The following is a 17052-nucleotide window of genomic DNA, read 5'->3' as shown; positions in this document are numbered from 1 at the left end:
TATCAGCACTAAGTGCTGTAAATGTTTTCTTTACAATTCGTGTACATAACATTACAAAAGACAAATTTCCTTCGTTTGTGTATATTTTTTGAAGTGAAAGCTCAAGGCGTTCTTAACTCGTCCTCTCTCTGATTTCCCCCATAGCTTTTGCCACTGTTTGGTCGGCACTCAATCAAAAATCACATTTCCGTGTCGGCTGTTTGGCGCAAAAAGCAAATAACACATACACCCACAGATGAAGCAAATGTAATTAAAATTCGATATACTTGTTTTCACAAAACGGCCTGCAGAGAGATCGTATGGAAAGTGGAAAGTGGAAAGTGGACAGTGGCATTGGGGGAAAGTGGTAAAAGGAGTTAGGCCTCGGTTCGACCATATTTCCTATGGCCTGGGGCCGATGGAAGTGGGTGGAAAATGTGGGTATGTTGGTGGGCTGCATACATACATCATCATCATCATCATTGCCAGCATCGTTGCTGGCAACAGCATTTGGCAAAAATGTTAGCTTCAATTTAAATTTTTGGTCAGATTTGCACGTACTCAGCTTCGCTCCGTGTGTTTTTGTAATTACATATACACACGCACACAACCACACAATTCATGCAAATTGATGTTGCTTTTAGCAACGCACACACTCGAAGAAAAGTCGCCCCAAAACAAAATTGTGGACTAAATTGTTTTACATTTCTTAACTAAACAGGTATACCATAAATCTAAAGGGTCATAGCTTCACTTGTCCTCTGAAGTTATAGTTTTTAATATTTGTCCTGTGAAATTAAATTGGCCTTAAATGAAATCTTCTTAAAGAACTAAGTGTTTAGGGAAAATTCTGGAACTAGCTCTGAAAACGATCTGCTGAGTGCACAAATACGGTTGGAAAAAGTCGAGCTGGGCTACTTTGCTGGACTGCCCCCACAACAATGAAGATTTATAATGCCCCTTTGGCCTCTAGTTCACCTACCGTTGCCATGGCGATGGCTCGTGGCCCAAAGTACTGTATGCCATAATAGCCATATATTAGGGTTCAGCGGCGATTTGCCAGCCGTGGCCGACAACAAGTGAGGCGAAAAATGGAAAAACAAGGCAGTTTATAGCTGGTAATTGGAATCAGGGAATCAGGCAAAAACCAAGCTCACGTAAATCAGTCGGATGGGTATATTTCCACTGCACAGAATATTATTCAAAGCGTGGTTTTAAGCCGATGGCATTGTATAAGTTATGCCAATCACATAACAAAATATATGTTTTCGCCCGACTCAAATTAAATAAGAGCCGCAGAGCAACAAGGCCACTCCCACAGCCTTTCCACTACCACTACCACTGCAAATCGCACACTCGAGCGCAGAGCGTAACAAAATTCAATATCGCTTTTAATTGCATGTTGCCGGGGCAACAGCAACAGCAGCAGCAACATCAGCAGCAGCAGCAGCAGCAACAGCAACAAGCGACAGACATTGTAAGCCCCTTGCAAAGTGAACCGTCAATCGGGACGAAGGGAAGGATTCAGGCCACTTATATAAGCCAGAATGCCTGGGACGAACCTGTAATTTAGCAAAATGTTATGTAAACTTTAAATCGAGTTATGCATTTTAATTGGTTGTTGTACAATTTTGCAAGCGGCACGTTTTGTTTGCCACATCAGAGAGCACGAATCTGAGCTTCCATTATGCATACACAGATACGGAATATGAATTTATACAGACAAGCCATGGCTGCTCCCTCCCATCCATAACAACAATTGAAAATGAAATGCTTCACAGATTTTTGCGTAATGCAATTGAAAATCTTGTTCAATTTGAGCAATTTACAATATTATTTTAGGGGATTTATGCTCCTTTTCTTTCATAAGTTTTTCCATACCTAAAGGTATAGTAAGAAGCTGGAACTGAAGTGGCTGTTGTTTCCTGTTTATGGCCTCAAGGATGCAATAAGAGAATTGGCCAGTAAATCCCATTTCTACAAGGAATCCCGAAGCTAAGGCACTTCTGGTTACAAAATTTCCGGTTAATTAAATAAATTTCGAACCGCACACAAAGCCGCGAGTTGCAAGTTGCGAGTTGCGAGTTGCAAGTGCTGCAAGTGCATCTTGCCCCGGCGGCAGCTTAATGTTAATCTACCCCATGGCTAAATTGCTGCCACTGCCACTGCCGCCGCAAATTGCACCCAAAAGGTAAGGTCGAGGTCTGTCTAAGTCTGCGTCTCCGTCTCGGTCACCGTCTCAATTTCGAGCGCAGACTCCTCGCATCCTTCGTCCAGGACGCTAACTCATTTTAATGATGCCGGGATACCTGGCTTCCCCGGGGTCCCAAGTGCAGTTGGTGTCTTGCGTCTTCCGCCAGTTTGGACGCAACTTCGGGGCAATTATGGCCAACTTGCCTGTGCTTACATGTGGCCAAATTGTTGTGGCTGTGTCTACGTCTCGGTCGCATTAAAAATGAATAATGGGCGCGACTTGGCGCACAATTTATGCACTTACAGTGTCCAGATGGTAACCTGGGCTGGTCTGGGCTGGTCTGGTCTGGACTGGGACCTTTTCAATCATGTCCAAATCCATGCAATCAAATTCCAGGGCGCAATACAATTAGCTTCTCTTCCTTTCTGCCCCGCTGAGAAAACAAAAATAAATTTCTAGCTTGCTTTTGGACGGCGCAGTTTATTAGGCTTAACCTACCTGTCCAGGCTAAACTGGACCTGGGTTTCTGTGCCCTGGAGTCCTGGCTGCCCGCCCTGCCTACGCTTTGATGTCCTGGCTAAGCCCGGTAAAATTGATTTTCCCTACCTGACCATTCGTGGCTGTCTTTATTTTTATATTCCCCCATGCCCACCGAGCCAAGCACAGTCAGCAATAAAGTTCAAATGAAGCGAGTCGCTATTAAGTTATGCGGCTTTATGCCGAGCCCCCATTTCTCGAATTTGTTTCGTGTTCTCCGGCTAAATAAGTGGGCGCATAAATCGCCAAAGGATACGGCATGAAATGTAGCGGAATAAATGCTGAAAACAATAAAGGTGCAGGACATCAGCTCACTTGATGGGCAAACTAGTTTGCTGCGGAAGAGTGGTCCTGCCAGAGATTAAAGTTCCCATTTTTTTCCCCCTTTCAGCTCTGTGAAAACCTCGGCGCCCCAAACTGTGCTGCGGTTTTAGTTGCATTTGACTTTGCGGTTTGACGTTGTTGCGTTGGCTTGTTGTTTTGTATGTTTTTATGTATTTTTTGCCCCCGCTCCGTTGCCTTTTGCAGCACACGCAACAGCTTTTTGTTCACACTTTCGCCTGGCAAAACAATTTCCCTCCCAAATCTGGCCAGAAAAGTGGGGCGTCGAGTGGTGTGGTGTGGGGTGTGGGGTGGGGGGTGGAGGGAGTGGCTTTTGGCGTCGCCTGCCCCGCATGCATTGCGGTTTCTGTTGCATAATTATTATGTTGCGGTTACTGAGCCCCTCCCCTGACCTGATCCTTGCAGCTCCCGACTCCGATTTCTGCCAGCAGTTTCGTGTTGCTGTTGCTGTTGCTGTTAGCGTTGCAGAAGCATTTACCTTGTTTGTGGTTCGCTGAGCGCTGGCAACAGTTTTTCAGGACCTGAAATTACTTTGGTTTTTCCCCTGCCTGCCGAGGGAGGGCAGCGCTTTAAATCTTTGACGGTGCAGTTTATTTAGTCGGTTAATGGCACGTTTTTCTCTGATTTCCCTTCAACCAGCATACCACCATCCACAGCCCCATTTATAACGAGTTTAAAGTGGAATTTGCGGGCAATAGCCAATGGTTTGATGCTAAAAGTAATTGAATTGGAAACAGAGACAATCGCTTTTAGGCACAGCCTCATGCCCCAAACTAAGCCAACTTCTGGGCCACATTCCACTGATGTTAGAGTGTTCCCTTTTGACATGGGTCCGTTTGGTATGCTAAGAATATTCGACTCCTTGGACCTTTGGCAAAGGGACGGGCAAAATAGTAAATAACAGCAAATAGCAGAAGGGCAAGCTGACAAGACAGCAAGTTGCAGCAACAAGAACAGCAACATTTTTCGGCAGCGCCCAACAAATGTTACACAAAACCAAGGGCGCATGGAAGGGCGCGAAGGACGAAGTGAATCCTGACTATTTGGCTTGTCCTGCCGAGGATGGCTGCTTCTTCGTCTGTTGGTGTCATTTGTTAAAGAGGCTTGTCAACATGCCTTATAACAAGCTGGCTCGGACTTCAGGCCCAGAGACCCGATCCACTGTAAAATGGTGGGGGTTGGCTGCTGCGATTCCACTGAAACGAAGAAGTTTTTGGTCCGAAAGCAATAATATTTCAGCTTTTGTTATAGGTTTTCCTCGGCTCGCTCGCTTTCGGATCGTAGCTGCTGCTGTGTTTGTGGTGTTGCTCGCTTGTTTGTTGTTCGCATTTTGTAGCATACTTTTGTGCATTATTTGCACAGCACTTGTACAGGACTAGAGACGAACGCTTTGGCGTTGGCTTTTCAAATTGCCAGAGACATTTGTTTGCTTGTGTGTGTACAAAAAATATTATTTTCTTAATTGGTGTTTATTGTGTGTCAAACGCACACCCACCCAGCCACACACACACACACACCCGCACGGCGATAGAGCGAGAGGGAGCATAATTTCCAGCCAACTCTCGACGGAGCTATAAAAATGTCAGCATTTTCAGACCCTGCATCCATGGGTCGATTCACTCTCATCTATTAAATGTTAGCCCCAAATTTGTGTCCTCTTGAAATGAATTTTCATATGACCTTTTTGCTTACATTTTCTACGAGGTTTACGAAAAAAAGTGACCGAATCCAGTCACAAGACAGAAGGATGTAAGTTGTCCAGTGGCAAATTGCTTATGAAATTGCAATTTGAGCTCACTCAGGGCACTGATTTTTATTTAATTTCGACTGCAGTGCCCGTCCCACATCTCAGACGAATGTTCGGTAAAAAATATATCACATTACACGTATGGGGAGCTACTATTTTGCATACGAAATTTCGACCAAATCCAATGCTCCATGAGTTCGCATGTGAAGAGAGTGCGGCCTCGAATGTTATTTACTGAAGTTGCAAATCCTTAAAATGCCTCTAGCCTGGCGGGCCGAAAGTTTTGTTGTTTATCAACTGGCAAAAGGTAGTCGAAAGTTTTACCCACCACCCCTGACTGGCCTTTTTTTTGGGCCAAAATCAAGAATAATGGTCCCATTGGGCATTCAGAGTACGTGTTGGTGCCAGTATTAGAGTGTGTGTCCTGGGATACACTCCAAAAAGTCTATATGATTTGTATGCAAAGTGCTGGGGCCTCTCATGCCTGGCAGAGTTCAATTTCATCCAGCTGGGTGACTGGTCAACTGGTCAACTGGTCACAGTTGTGTGTTTGTATTTTGCAGCTCGTAGTTGGCCAATGGCCATATTGATAAGTTCTGCCAGCGACAGATTTGATTAGACATGCTGGTCAAAGTTTTTGGATATACGAAGGCCATGCCATGCTCCTCGGACTCTGCGCAAATAGTTTGAAACGACATTAGCTACCTGGCCGGACATCATATGTTGCATTTGGATGAGTTTATTTGATTTCTTCTGCCATCTCCCGAGGTGCATTCAACTGTGAGTGTCATGCCGCAAATGCAATTTGCTTCCCAGCTTTCCAGCTTCCCAGATATTCCTCATATCACACATTTCACATCCAAGCCCCAGTGCACTCACTGCCTTGTTTTTGCAGCCAGTGGCAGAGAAGTAGGAGCTCCTGCACATGCATCAAACAAATTCGATAGCCTTGCCATCGCATAATAAGCGTAAACGTTGGCTAACAAGATTCATGCTACGCTTTTGCGCCCAAGAGGCAAACATGCAATGGCCATCAACGAGGTCCTGGGACCATCGACCAACTCCACCTCAATGCCATCCATGGCAATCCCGCCATCCCGCCATCCCGCCATCCAACCATCCTGCCATCCAACCATCCTCCCATCCAGCCATACTACCAACAAATGACTATGACGCGACCGGTGGCAAGCGAATGTCGCGCGCTTAATGCAACTTTGTTGCTGATGCTGATGCCTGTCCAGCTGCCTTGGCAGTCCTTTCTCTCTCATCCTGGTCGGCAGCGATTGAAAAATCCCACTAGGGCGTTTTTAATTGGATTTTAAAATACTTGTCCCATGCAGCAGTGGCAGTGCAGCCGGCAACATCAGGAGGCATACTGGCTGGCTGGCCTAGCCCGGCCATAACATGAGCCAGCCCCTCCCGGCGACGGCGACGGCGACCGACAAGGCCAACATATCGACCAAAACCCCATTTGGAGGGGGTATGAAATGGGGGGGGTGGGGCCTCAACACGCTCGTTATCCTTGTTTCCTGCTGTAGCTGCTGCTTCTGCAGTCCTGATGTCCTGCTGCCATCGCTCCTGGCCCTGCTGCTACTGCTCCACATGCTGCACCTCCTCCTGCCGCCGCTGCTCTGCACAATTTGGTTACGTGTTTGACCGGCGGCGATTTTTCATGGCAAGGCATCCTTTTTTTTTTCTTTTTGGTGAGCAGGGTTGTCCAGCACTGGGGTTTCCCATACATTAATGACATTGCAAATTTGTATTGCAAATGTGCAAGTTGTGGCCGAGCATGAAGCTTCCCTCCCATAAATTTAATCGCATGTGTTGCCCCGAAATCTCGTTCAACTCAATTGTCGCAGCAATTCCCCTTTTTTTTGGGGTAGCCAAAGCTTGACCCATTAGGGTCAACCAGATGGAAAAGTATGGCATAGGTTATAGGTGAACTACGGCACTCCGCATCATGATAAATTCAATCATAGGGCAACTGAATGCTGGTGATTAAAACATTAAAACAGAAGCTTAAAGAGACGTGCCAGAATAAAGACAGACGCCAACTTTGCATCACTATGATTTTAATGACAACACAACTTTCGCATTAGCATTAGCATATTTGATTAAAAAGTGTCATTAGGCTGGGATCCTCGGATCCTGCAGCTGCGTCATTTCACGCTTCACCGGAAGTTGCACAAGACGCTAAAAACTTGGCGCACTTGCTCACATTTTAATTTCAACTAATTGCTGAGAATCAAGGAATCATCTACAGCCTGCCTTCTCCTGGCCGTTAAGTAATTAGGGCGTTGCACTTTGTTGGCTCTTGCAGGGAATGAAAGGAGGTGAGAGAGTGTGTTGTCCTGCAACCTGTCGTCCTGCACTAATTGTTAAAAGTGTTGTCCGTTGACTGGATTTGTATGTAGATTCAATTTCCCTTCCCTTACCACTCCCCTCTCCTTATCTACATCAAAGCCAAGTCGAGGAACTGCGATGAGTTCGGATTTGGACTTGGCCATCCTCCGTCTGACTCACCTCTTTCGCTGACTAATTTGCTTTTAATTAATATAATGACTCCAAGTTTGACAATTATCCGTAATGTTAAGCGACCGCCTGCAAAGGGTAAATAATCAAATGGTTCCCGAGAAAGTCAACTTAGATAGGAGTCGAACTTCAGTCAAAGACACACAATTAGCCGGCTGACGAGGAACCCACACTGTTTGCTCAAGATGCTAATGAATGTCCAAGTTTGGTAGATTGAAACTTTTCCATAAATACGAAATGAGATATAGAACTTACGCACTTGCGAGCAGCCAAGTGATGGGACAATGGAAACATTTATAAAGCTTTTCCCGATATCTTTCTGGGTCTCTCTTGTTAGAGGTGTTCGAACATTTTAAGTCTGCACCCCCCAAGCAAAGTTTGCTTTTCACAAAAGTTATGCCAAGAAAAATACATTTCACATGGGGCGAAACAAGCCATCCCAAAAATATATACCGAAAAAACAAAACAGATACAAAGGAAACAAAAAAGGACACAGAAATGGGGCAAAAAATGTAAAAAGGAGAATCAACTTTGATTTAAGTTTACAAAAATGCTTAGCAATTGCCTTGTTTTTTTAACTTGTTGTATTCTTTTCTTTTCTTTTTTTTCCTTGCGTTATTCTTTTGCGTTTCAGCTGTGTGGATTAACTGGCAACAAAATATTTTATTTTTTATTGCTTAGCAGCGCTGATTTGCACTCTTGTGTCCTGCCGTTCCATCGCCCCCTGCCCCGAAAAATCCCCGCCCATGTCCCGGGGAAAATTCTGGATTTTGTTGTCACTTCAACACACAAAACATAAAATACACAAGAGTCGCGACGAGTCGGGCCGAACAAAAATCCACTTGAATTTTTTACACTTTATTTTTTGTACATTTGCAACAAGGCGAATAAAAGGGAATTTTCCCTTACAGCCCCCCTCCTCCCATTTTTTTTTATTTTTTCCATTTTGGTCGCTGTTGCTCTTCGCGTTGTTTGCACGCGAAATTTGTGCTTGTCTGCCTTTCGGCTTGTCAGCTCGCATGTTGCATGGTTTTAGGCGGGATTTGTTTTTCCGCGCCCCTGCCCCCAACCCAATCACGCCCCTTTGGAATAGCGTCAACTACAAAAGGCAACAGCAACAGCCCAAGCCGCAATTTGGACACCCATCCTGTCCGAACCCTCGACGCGGTGAGGGTTCGGGAATTAGACATTTTGCAGGGTTTCCTGAATTTACAGACCGGGCATGCCCAACCCCCGAGAGGCTTTCCCAGCTGGAGGGTCTTAATTTTCAGCATTGTTGATGTTTTGCGTGCAGCACAGCAGCACAGAAACACAGAAACAACAGATGAGGAGCCGCAGAGCAAGGGTTAAGCTAGGCCTTAATTAATTCCTTGGCGGCGGGGTTAAGCGGCGGAGAGTTTGCACACATACAGATTTTATCCTGGCTTGCCAGAAATCAGACCCTTTGGGTTCAAAAAGTGTAAGATTTCTGTGTATTGAATATTATTTAAATTTGCCTGAACTGGCTTAATTAAATAGGAACAGGATGCATTTGCATCTCTAACAGTCGTTTTATATTCAGTTGATTCGCAGTTAACATATCTGTTTACTCATGGCAACTAACCATAATTGCAAGCTGTCTATGCGAACGTATTAAGCGCTCTTAATTTGTTATCAATTTACAAATGTAAAACAATGCTCGAAGCCATCGGGCATTACCGCATTTTTAAATCGCATTCAAGCACCGGCTTACATGTGGCATAAGCCCCTTTTATTCCCGCCACACTACGCACTTTTCGATGCCCCGACTGCCGGCTGCTCTGCAGGCGGTGGAAGGTCCTTACTTTTTGTGGTTATTACTGTATATTAAATTAGCATAAATGATTTTTAATAATTATGCCATTGAAGCCGGGCCCTTCAGAGCAGCTCCCACTGCTCCATTGTAGTCCCCATGCCCCAACAGCAGCTGGCACACCCACAAATTACAATATAATGAGCGAGCAAGTGCAGTGGAATATTTTCTCCATTTTTTCCTGTATATTTTTCGGTTCAGTTTGAATTTTACATTTTACATTCCATACCAACCAATCCCATACCAACGGGCCGCACAGGCCGACTATTATTTTTATATAATGGACGTTGGACGGTCGCTGATTTCGCCTCCGATGTCGATGTTGATTTTCATGCAAGAGTGCACGAGGCGATTCTTGCAAAAATGTTTTTTAATTGCACTTAAAATTTTATTTAAATGCCCCTCACAAACACGAGCATTTCGACCCAATGGCAGATGTAGCCTCATCTGACCTCTTCACTTACGCGATTTCGAAATGGTATTCATGGAATGCTTGCTGATTTTTAAATTCAATATTCCATGCTGCACAAATATTCACAAGTGGCGCAGTGTAAAGTGGTTGCCATGCCAAAGAAATAAGTCTTATGTGCAAAAACAAATACCCTTGATAGCCATTCAAGCACTATTACTAATCAACTTTTCCGCATTTTATTTGCAGGCTGCGCTTTCGTCAAATTTGGTTCGCAGCAGGAGGCTCAGTCAGCAATAACCAACCTACACGGAAGTCAAACTATGCCGGTAAGTAGAAAATTCACAGTCACCCGGGGGATAAACAACTTTAAATGCATAAAGTAGCCATCCACGCCGCTTTCTCGAAATTAGAAAATTGTGTTTTTGTGTCTGGGCAAGGGCAAGGCATCGTTCCTTGATGGCACTTGTGTGCGAATAATACGAAAATAATGAAATTTCAAACCTGAAGTATGCGTACTCAAGTGGTTGTTGTTCTCCAGCTTGGTGTTGTTGCTTATTCTCATCGTTGAAAAGTACTTAGCAAACTTCATTTAAGCTACAAGTGCTCGTTGTTCGGGCCAAGTTTCCATGATTTATAAATAAAATTAGAATTAAATTAAATGCCGTATTATTATTTTTTCCTTTTACGCCGCACTTCAATGGCAAATCAAGAAGCTCGTTCTACTCTAATTTTCTAACAAAAAAAAGAAATGAAAAGAAAAGAAAATGAAAAATAAATCAAAATGGCTTTCGGCATAAGAGCAGTGGAAACCCGGAGCAACGTGGGTTTCCCGCCAAGTGACTTCATTATGCCCGAATTTTGTAAGGAATCACCATACATATATAGCTCAGATTGCGGCTATGTAGCTCTACGAGTATATAGAAGAAAGCGAAGAAACCGTATAGAAGAGCCTTTAGCTCTATGACAACGCTGCCCGGGAATTATTTCGTCTTTCGTGCGTTTCTTCTATTTTCTTGCTTTGGTGCTTGCGAAAAATAAATGAAATTTGCATGACACTTGAGTTATTTTGCACGTAAATTGCTTCTTTTGACAAACAAACAAGCAAATACACAAACCAGCTGCTGGGGGAAGTGGGTGTGGGTGTGGGTGTGGGCGTGGAAGCGGTAGTGGCTGAAACGCTGCCATTGTTGTATTTTCGGTGTTTACAGCCAGGCAGGCAGTCAGTGCAGTCCCAAGTCGAATCCTCCAAGTTCCAGCACCAGGACCAAATCCGCAACCAAGTCCTCATCCGCATCCGCATCCGCGTGCGCATCCTCATCCTCATTCTCCTCCTCGTCCTCGTCCTTTTTCGCTCTTCACTCCTTCAGCAAACGAATTTTACATTTTGGGTTTTGTGTGTTTGCGGGCTCTGCTCTGCTTCCAACTCCTTCGACAACTCGTTGGCGCATTTAAATTCAAATTCAAATATTGTTGATGAAATTTGTTGCTTAATTTGCAATTTAGATGCGTTTTTAAACAAACGCCGCGGCGCTTGACGAGAAATCATGTGTTTACTTAGGCGGAAGTTGATGATGGTGCACAGACTCTCCTCCTGCTGCCGCTGCCAAGGATAATTACAGTGAAGACCGTGCCAGGACCAACTGCTGGGTAGCTAAACCAATGACACTTGCCGTTGGCCAAAAGTTGCACACATTCGGCAAACGGACTTGGCCAAACAAATACGCAGTGGGTGAAAACTTCAAAAATATAGCCGCAAGTGAGGCAAACAAACAAATAATGACGGTACAAGAACCCAATTCGAATTCAAAGGCGAGTGCAAACAGAGCGGCTTAAGTAAATTTCAATTTCAGAGCGCAAAACCGTCACATTTTATAGCTGATTGCAGTCGATACACAGCAAATCAAAGCATAGCCGGCAGCGATTTCAATGGGTACGGTTACGGGTATCGATTGGAAAAACGGGGCGGAAAAAGGGAAAAGATCTGTTCAATCTAAGATGAAATCTGTGTAAATTGCTATCCGCCCGAGCATTACCATAATTTTTGTCTACCCTTTGCAAAGGCATTAGTGGAATAGAAAATGGGGGGCATATCCGCTGGAGGCCTACAGCCAACTGCACTTTACCTCCAATTACGCCCGGCATGTGGCTCCAACCCATTTCTCACCTTTTGCCCCAAGCGTTACACGCTTGAAGTGCCTGACCTGACCTGCCCCCTGCCCCCAGCCCTACCCCATCCCCTTGATCTGCCACGCCCCTGGCAAAGAACACACAGCTGCAATTTCTCACCTGGCCAATTTTTAAGATGAGCAGGACTCCCCAAAAGACGACGCTGGCAAATTGCTGCCCTCCTCGGGCAAGAAAAAATGGAACGGCAGACGTTTGGGGGCGCTGGCAAAAGCAAGTTGTACATTTTTCTACTCGCTTTTTTTGTTTTTTTTTTTTTTAATTTTAAGAGCGTATACCTGCCTGCATTAAGCATTTTAATGTCAGTTTGCCCCCAACCCACCTCAACCAACCTAGCACTGGCCCACTCTGCGCGGCTGTAATTGCAATTTGGCATTACGACTGCGTTGTGTCGGAAAAGAGGAGTGGTAATTAGCGCAAAACGACGCCAGCTGCTGTGTTGTATAAAAATTTTTAGCTGCCACGCAGCAAAAGTGTTCCACGCTTTTTCCTCAGCCAAGGCATATACATTAATTATATGGCCAAGTGCAATGTGGCTAACAGAGCGGTGTAGTTGCCTCTGGAGCGGCACCGAATTGATTGCCTACCTGCAGGCGTCAAAGTTGCGCCAGACAAAACCGCAAGTTAATTTTAAGCTTAACAAAGTCCACTTTCAACGCCCCTGCTCCCGCTGCTGCTGCTGCCCCTACCGCTCCCTTTTCGATCCCCCTTGGCTTTCATGTTGATGTACCACAGAAAGCTTTTAAAAAAACGATAAATGCAGGGGAAGAACATTTTTTGATTACGCCAAACCTTAAGCAGCTTATGAACGCCCCGGTCCAGGAATGGACCAAGCGCTCATTAAAAAGGAATTTGCAGGGCTAAAATGGATGGACCAGGAGCGGTTCTGGACTCCAGGAGCACTCCGCCTCATTCCTCACACGTTCACTCCCTTGTTAATCTCTTGGCACTCAACATGTTATAAGTCGCTTTAAGTGCGGTTGGCAAACGTTTTCTAAATGCAAAAAAAATGGGTATATGTATACCAAACACACACTGTGTGGGGAGACGGAGCGAAAAAAAGTTTACAGTTTACAGTTGTAAACAATAATTTCGTATTCACTCAACACGCACACACACACACAGACACGGACACAGACACTAACACAGCAACACTCTGCCATTTGCATAAGCCGCTGATGCGATTTTTTGCTGTCCGTGCTTGTGGGCGCGGCTTAGAAGTGGGCGTGGCCCGAACACTTGTTAATGAAAGCGCGCGCATGCATTAAAGCTGCCTTTGCCTCTAAATGCTTTTGATTGACGAAGCGCAAAAGCCGCGCAACATGCATAGCAACAGTCGGCAAAAAATGAGGAACGCAAATAGAATTTAAAATAAAAAACTGTCACACCCGGTGAAAAGCAATGAAAACGAATGAAACTCCAGTGAATAAATTCTTAACTTGCAAACAGAGTTACTGGAAACGAGGACACACACAACAGTCCCGCACCTTTGACAGCGTTTGGAATTTCGAATAAATTAGTCAATTAGCATTTCTATTTTTATTTGTTCAGCTGTGGAGGAACGGAAGGTAGAACCACAAATACTGGCCAATATGGTGGCAGAACACCTTGCCGTGAAGAAACACATGTTCCCAGCCAGCGAGCGCAGTCATTATCATCATCATCATCATCAAAGACATTCTTTCCCTTCTTGCTTGGCGCGCATTTAAATTTCAAATTAATTTCTCGCCATGTGAAGCTGAAGCCAGCAACCAACCAAAAAAAAAAAAAAAAAAGAAAAGAAAGATTGAAAGAAATAAGAAATCTGCAAGCTGACAACGCGCACACATATAGCCGAGTGCCAGATAAATACGAGCAGAGTCCGCGCTGTCCCAAAAAATGATATGCGGAGCATCTCCATCTCCACATTCACCACCGCCTCCACCTCCATCTGGCTTCCAACCCATCAAACCTGTTTTCGCAGTCATTTCGCAGAACGGGCGCCGTAAAATATGCAAAAGAAGAAACATTTTTGCGCGCAGCTCGCTCGCTGGCTCAATTTTTTCTTCTTCTACTTTTGCCGGCTCCTTGGTCGTTTTGTTTGCGCTGCTCATGGCTGGATTGACGCAACATATGCCATATGCCACTGCCACCGTCGAATGTTGTGCGACTGCTGCCGTTGTTGTTTTTCTTGCTTTTTGTTTTCATTCCCTCGGTGTATGTGTGCGTTTGTGTGTGTGTATGTGTGTGTGTCTCGCATCAATTATGCTTTTATTTATACAACAATTTTCGTTCTGCTGGCCGTTCAATTTTCGTCAGCAGTCGACGGGCAGAACGAACAAGTCGAATGAGCGCGCTGCCTTAATGCGACTTGACAAAAATGGCGCCCAACGTGGGGCAACGTGGTGTGCCATACAAAAAAATGGCGCCCAACGTGGGGCAGAGCTGAGGCTGCTGTTTTCTATATGGGGGAATGGGGCACCGGCAGTTTCTTCTTAACGCTTGAGCGACGCCCACACATACGCACACACGCACACCTTGAAGCGTCAAGCTGACGACCAAGCGAGCGTTGCTGTTCTGGCCTGGCTTTCTATTTTAATTCACACGCCATTGTTGCTCAGCGCCTAAAAGAAGACGAGGCGAAGTTGAATTTCTAATGTGCAGCAGCTGCTAACAATGGAAGTGGGGATCGGAGTGGCAGGTGGACGGGATTGGATGAATGGAGGCGGGAGCGGAGGGACGGACCTGATTGTGTTTTGGCTGCTTGTTCTTGCTGTTAGTTGTTGTGTGGATGGGTGCGTGTGTTGGTTAGATGTGGGTATTGTATTGTATTCTTCTTTCTAAAGCATACTTATGTGCGCGTTTAAGCAATTTTTAAATCGCTGTCGTGCCTGTGTGGAAATGGTCGAATAACAAGCGCCGCCACCTTAAACGTGGCAAGAAAGAGGGTGAGGAATTTTCATGGGATTGCGGGTGCTGGAAAGCTTGTAAGTGGATACTTAAGCCACCTAAATCGTGATATTTACATTACATTAAAAATTGCATATTAATTGAAATCTATTTTTAGTTACTTTACAAAATAATGTATATAATGATAGATAGTTTCATGAACAAATAACGTATTATAATACTTATATAAAAGTTTTGAGGTTTTGTTCAGTAGCGTTGAGAGTTGATGGAATTCATTGATTTTACTACAAGTTCCTAAAACTTGTTATCCCGAAAGAAAGTTGCACATCTAATTTTCGAAAGCTTAGAACTTTTGTGCATTTCGTATACAGCCCGAAAGCGAAACATAAATCATGGGTAGATCGACAAAGCCTGGTCTACTCATCCACCACTAAATCATGCTCGATGTTTAGCATATTAGACACATGCACAGGGTGGCTATGCCTTTCCCACCAGCATCGTCTTAATATTGATTTGCAGCCAATCTGATATCCACTCGCTTAGTCTCTGAGCCCACCCCCTCAGCTTTCAGGCTCCATCAATTTCAATTTCGCTCCGGCGGCAAAACCAAACAACGCCTGCCCCATACAATTTCTGCCACAGCCTGCAGACAGGTCTACCCATCTCAACCCTCTCATCACAGGCGTTCGCCTTCGACTTGGCCAGGGCATCGGCGTTTTTCGGTAAACTAATTTTCTCGCTCAATATCTTGACAGAGAAATTGGCACGCGGCAGTGTTGCCAATCAAAGCCCACACACGGGGACGAAGGGGAGTGGTGTTTTCGCCCCTCCAGAGGATAGCATAATTTTGGATTTGCCACCTTTTCGCCTGCTGTGGCACCTGTTTTGCCATTGACATCACGTACCGTGGTCCAGGACCCTTCCATCGACGAAACGACGGTCGAGGACCCCCCTGGCATTAACTCAGGGCGGAGTGGACATAAATTTTTGGTTTTTAGTCGCCGGAAATTGAAGCGAAATGTCTTGGCAGTGCAACTTCTTTAAGAGAGAAATCTCGCATTTCCGTGCCACATAAAAGAATCACTGGTAATGGCTTTCTTCGGGGCCTTTCCGCTCATAAAACGGAGTCATGACAGCTAAAAGCACAAAACTTCCGGCTTTTTTGTGTCCGAATGCGCGTGCATCATTAAAAACGACATCGGGCCGTGTTGCATCTACCGAAAAACAGTGCGGCAACATAAAAAGTGCTGCAGCTGCGTCTGTCTCTTCCAGCCAACCAGACAGGCAGACAGGCAGACAGCCAGGCAGGCAGGCTGGTAGGAGCGTGTTATAAACAATTTTAATAGACTTGCTTAAGGGCAAACATTTGCAGGTGACTCTGCCTTGCCGCCTTATCTACGGAGTAGAGTCCTCCTGCGAAACATTGTGAGCTTGCAGCTGCTGCAGCTCCATCATCAGTGGATGCGCCCCCATTGTCTTTTGCATTTCTTCGTCTGTTTCGGCTACGTGCCGCACTGCATTTGCAACGGACTGCTGCTGCTACGTACAGTGCGGCGGCTACTTAATTTAATGCACGTCTGTTTGCATAAACCCAAACCTTATTGAATCGACGACGGCAACATGAACGAAGCAGCTTGGCAGTTTGCAGCGCAGCATCATCAATGTATGGGCACGTTCTGGTAGCAGCGAATGATGAGCAAACTTCAATTCGCCAATCCCACTCCTCCTGCTCCGCCTGCTCCTCCTGCTCCTCCTGCTCCTCCTGCTCCTACTGATCCTGCCGCTGCTCCTCCAGACTCGTCTGCCGCATAAACTTTAATGAGCCACACGAACTGGCCAGGAGAAATTGAATGCTGACGTGATTTTCGGCACTCGGAACCCTGGGAAAAGTTCAAGGAAATGACTAAGGAAACTCCCCGCTCTGCTTGGCTTTGTTTGTTGCATACCTTGCGGCGCTGTCAACCATTTGGCTTTTGCATTTGCCTTCCATTTAGGCAGGAAGGGTTTCCTTCACCCCCAAAAAATTCCCCACACAGACGGCTGCTTTAGATTTCTATCACACATCAGTGGGGTGGTGGGGGTGGTGTGGTTGCTGGAGCTGGTGGGGTTGGTGGGGCTGGTGAAACCAAGCCAAACACTTCAAGCCAAAAGGGGAAGCCGGGCCCAGCCTTCTTCCGCTTTACGTGCCAATGATGACAATTGGTTTTCTTTCTTTCCCTTGGTCGCGGCTTCGATTTCTGCAATTTCTTCGTTTCGTTTCGTTTGGATTCGTTTCGTTTCCTCTTTGGTGTTTTTGTTTTGCACGTCGTCGTCAGTTTTTCGCCGCTTGTCTACAATTTCAATAAAATTTTATTAACGAATTCCGGCGAATGGTCGGCGGAATCGGCGATGACAAGGCAAAGGAA

The 17052-nt window shown here is 45.3% G+C and overlaps 1 protein-coding gene across 8 annotated transcripts in view; it reads left to right on the top strand.

Annotated features, from left to right (window-relative positions):
• The window catches only part of LOC6545567 (CUGBP Elav-like family member 4), a 127473-nt gene that overhangs the window by 75907 nt on the left and 34514 nt on the right, over positions 1–17052 (top strand). For all 8 annotated transcript variants that reach the window (XM_015157661.2, XM_015157646.2, XM_015157649.2 and 5 more), the window contains one exon: positions 9821–9900. In XM_015157661.2, coding sequence (XP_015013147.1) covers positions 9821–9900 — 80 coding nt within the window. The remainder of the gene's footprint in view (positions 1–9820; positions 9901–17052) is intronic.

The sequence above is a fragment of the Drosophila erecta genome, unplaced genomic scaffold, assembly GCF_003286155.1.
Source record: "Drosophila erecta strain 14021-0224.00,06,07 unplaced genomic scaffold, DereRS2 tig00000021-arrow-pilon, whole genome shotgun sequence".
In the NCBI taxonomy this organism is placed as follows: Eukaryota; Metazoa; Arthropoda; class Insecta; order Diptera; family Drosophilidae; genus Drosophila; species Drosophila erecta.
The sequence above is the reverse complement of the archived record's forward strand: the minus strand, read 5'-3'. Positions and strand labels throughout refer to the sequence as shown.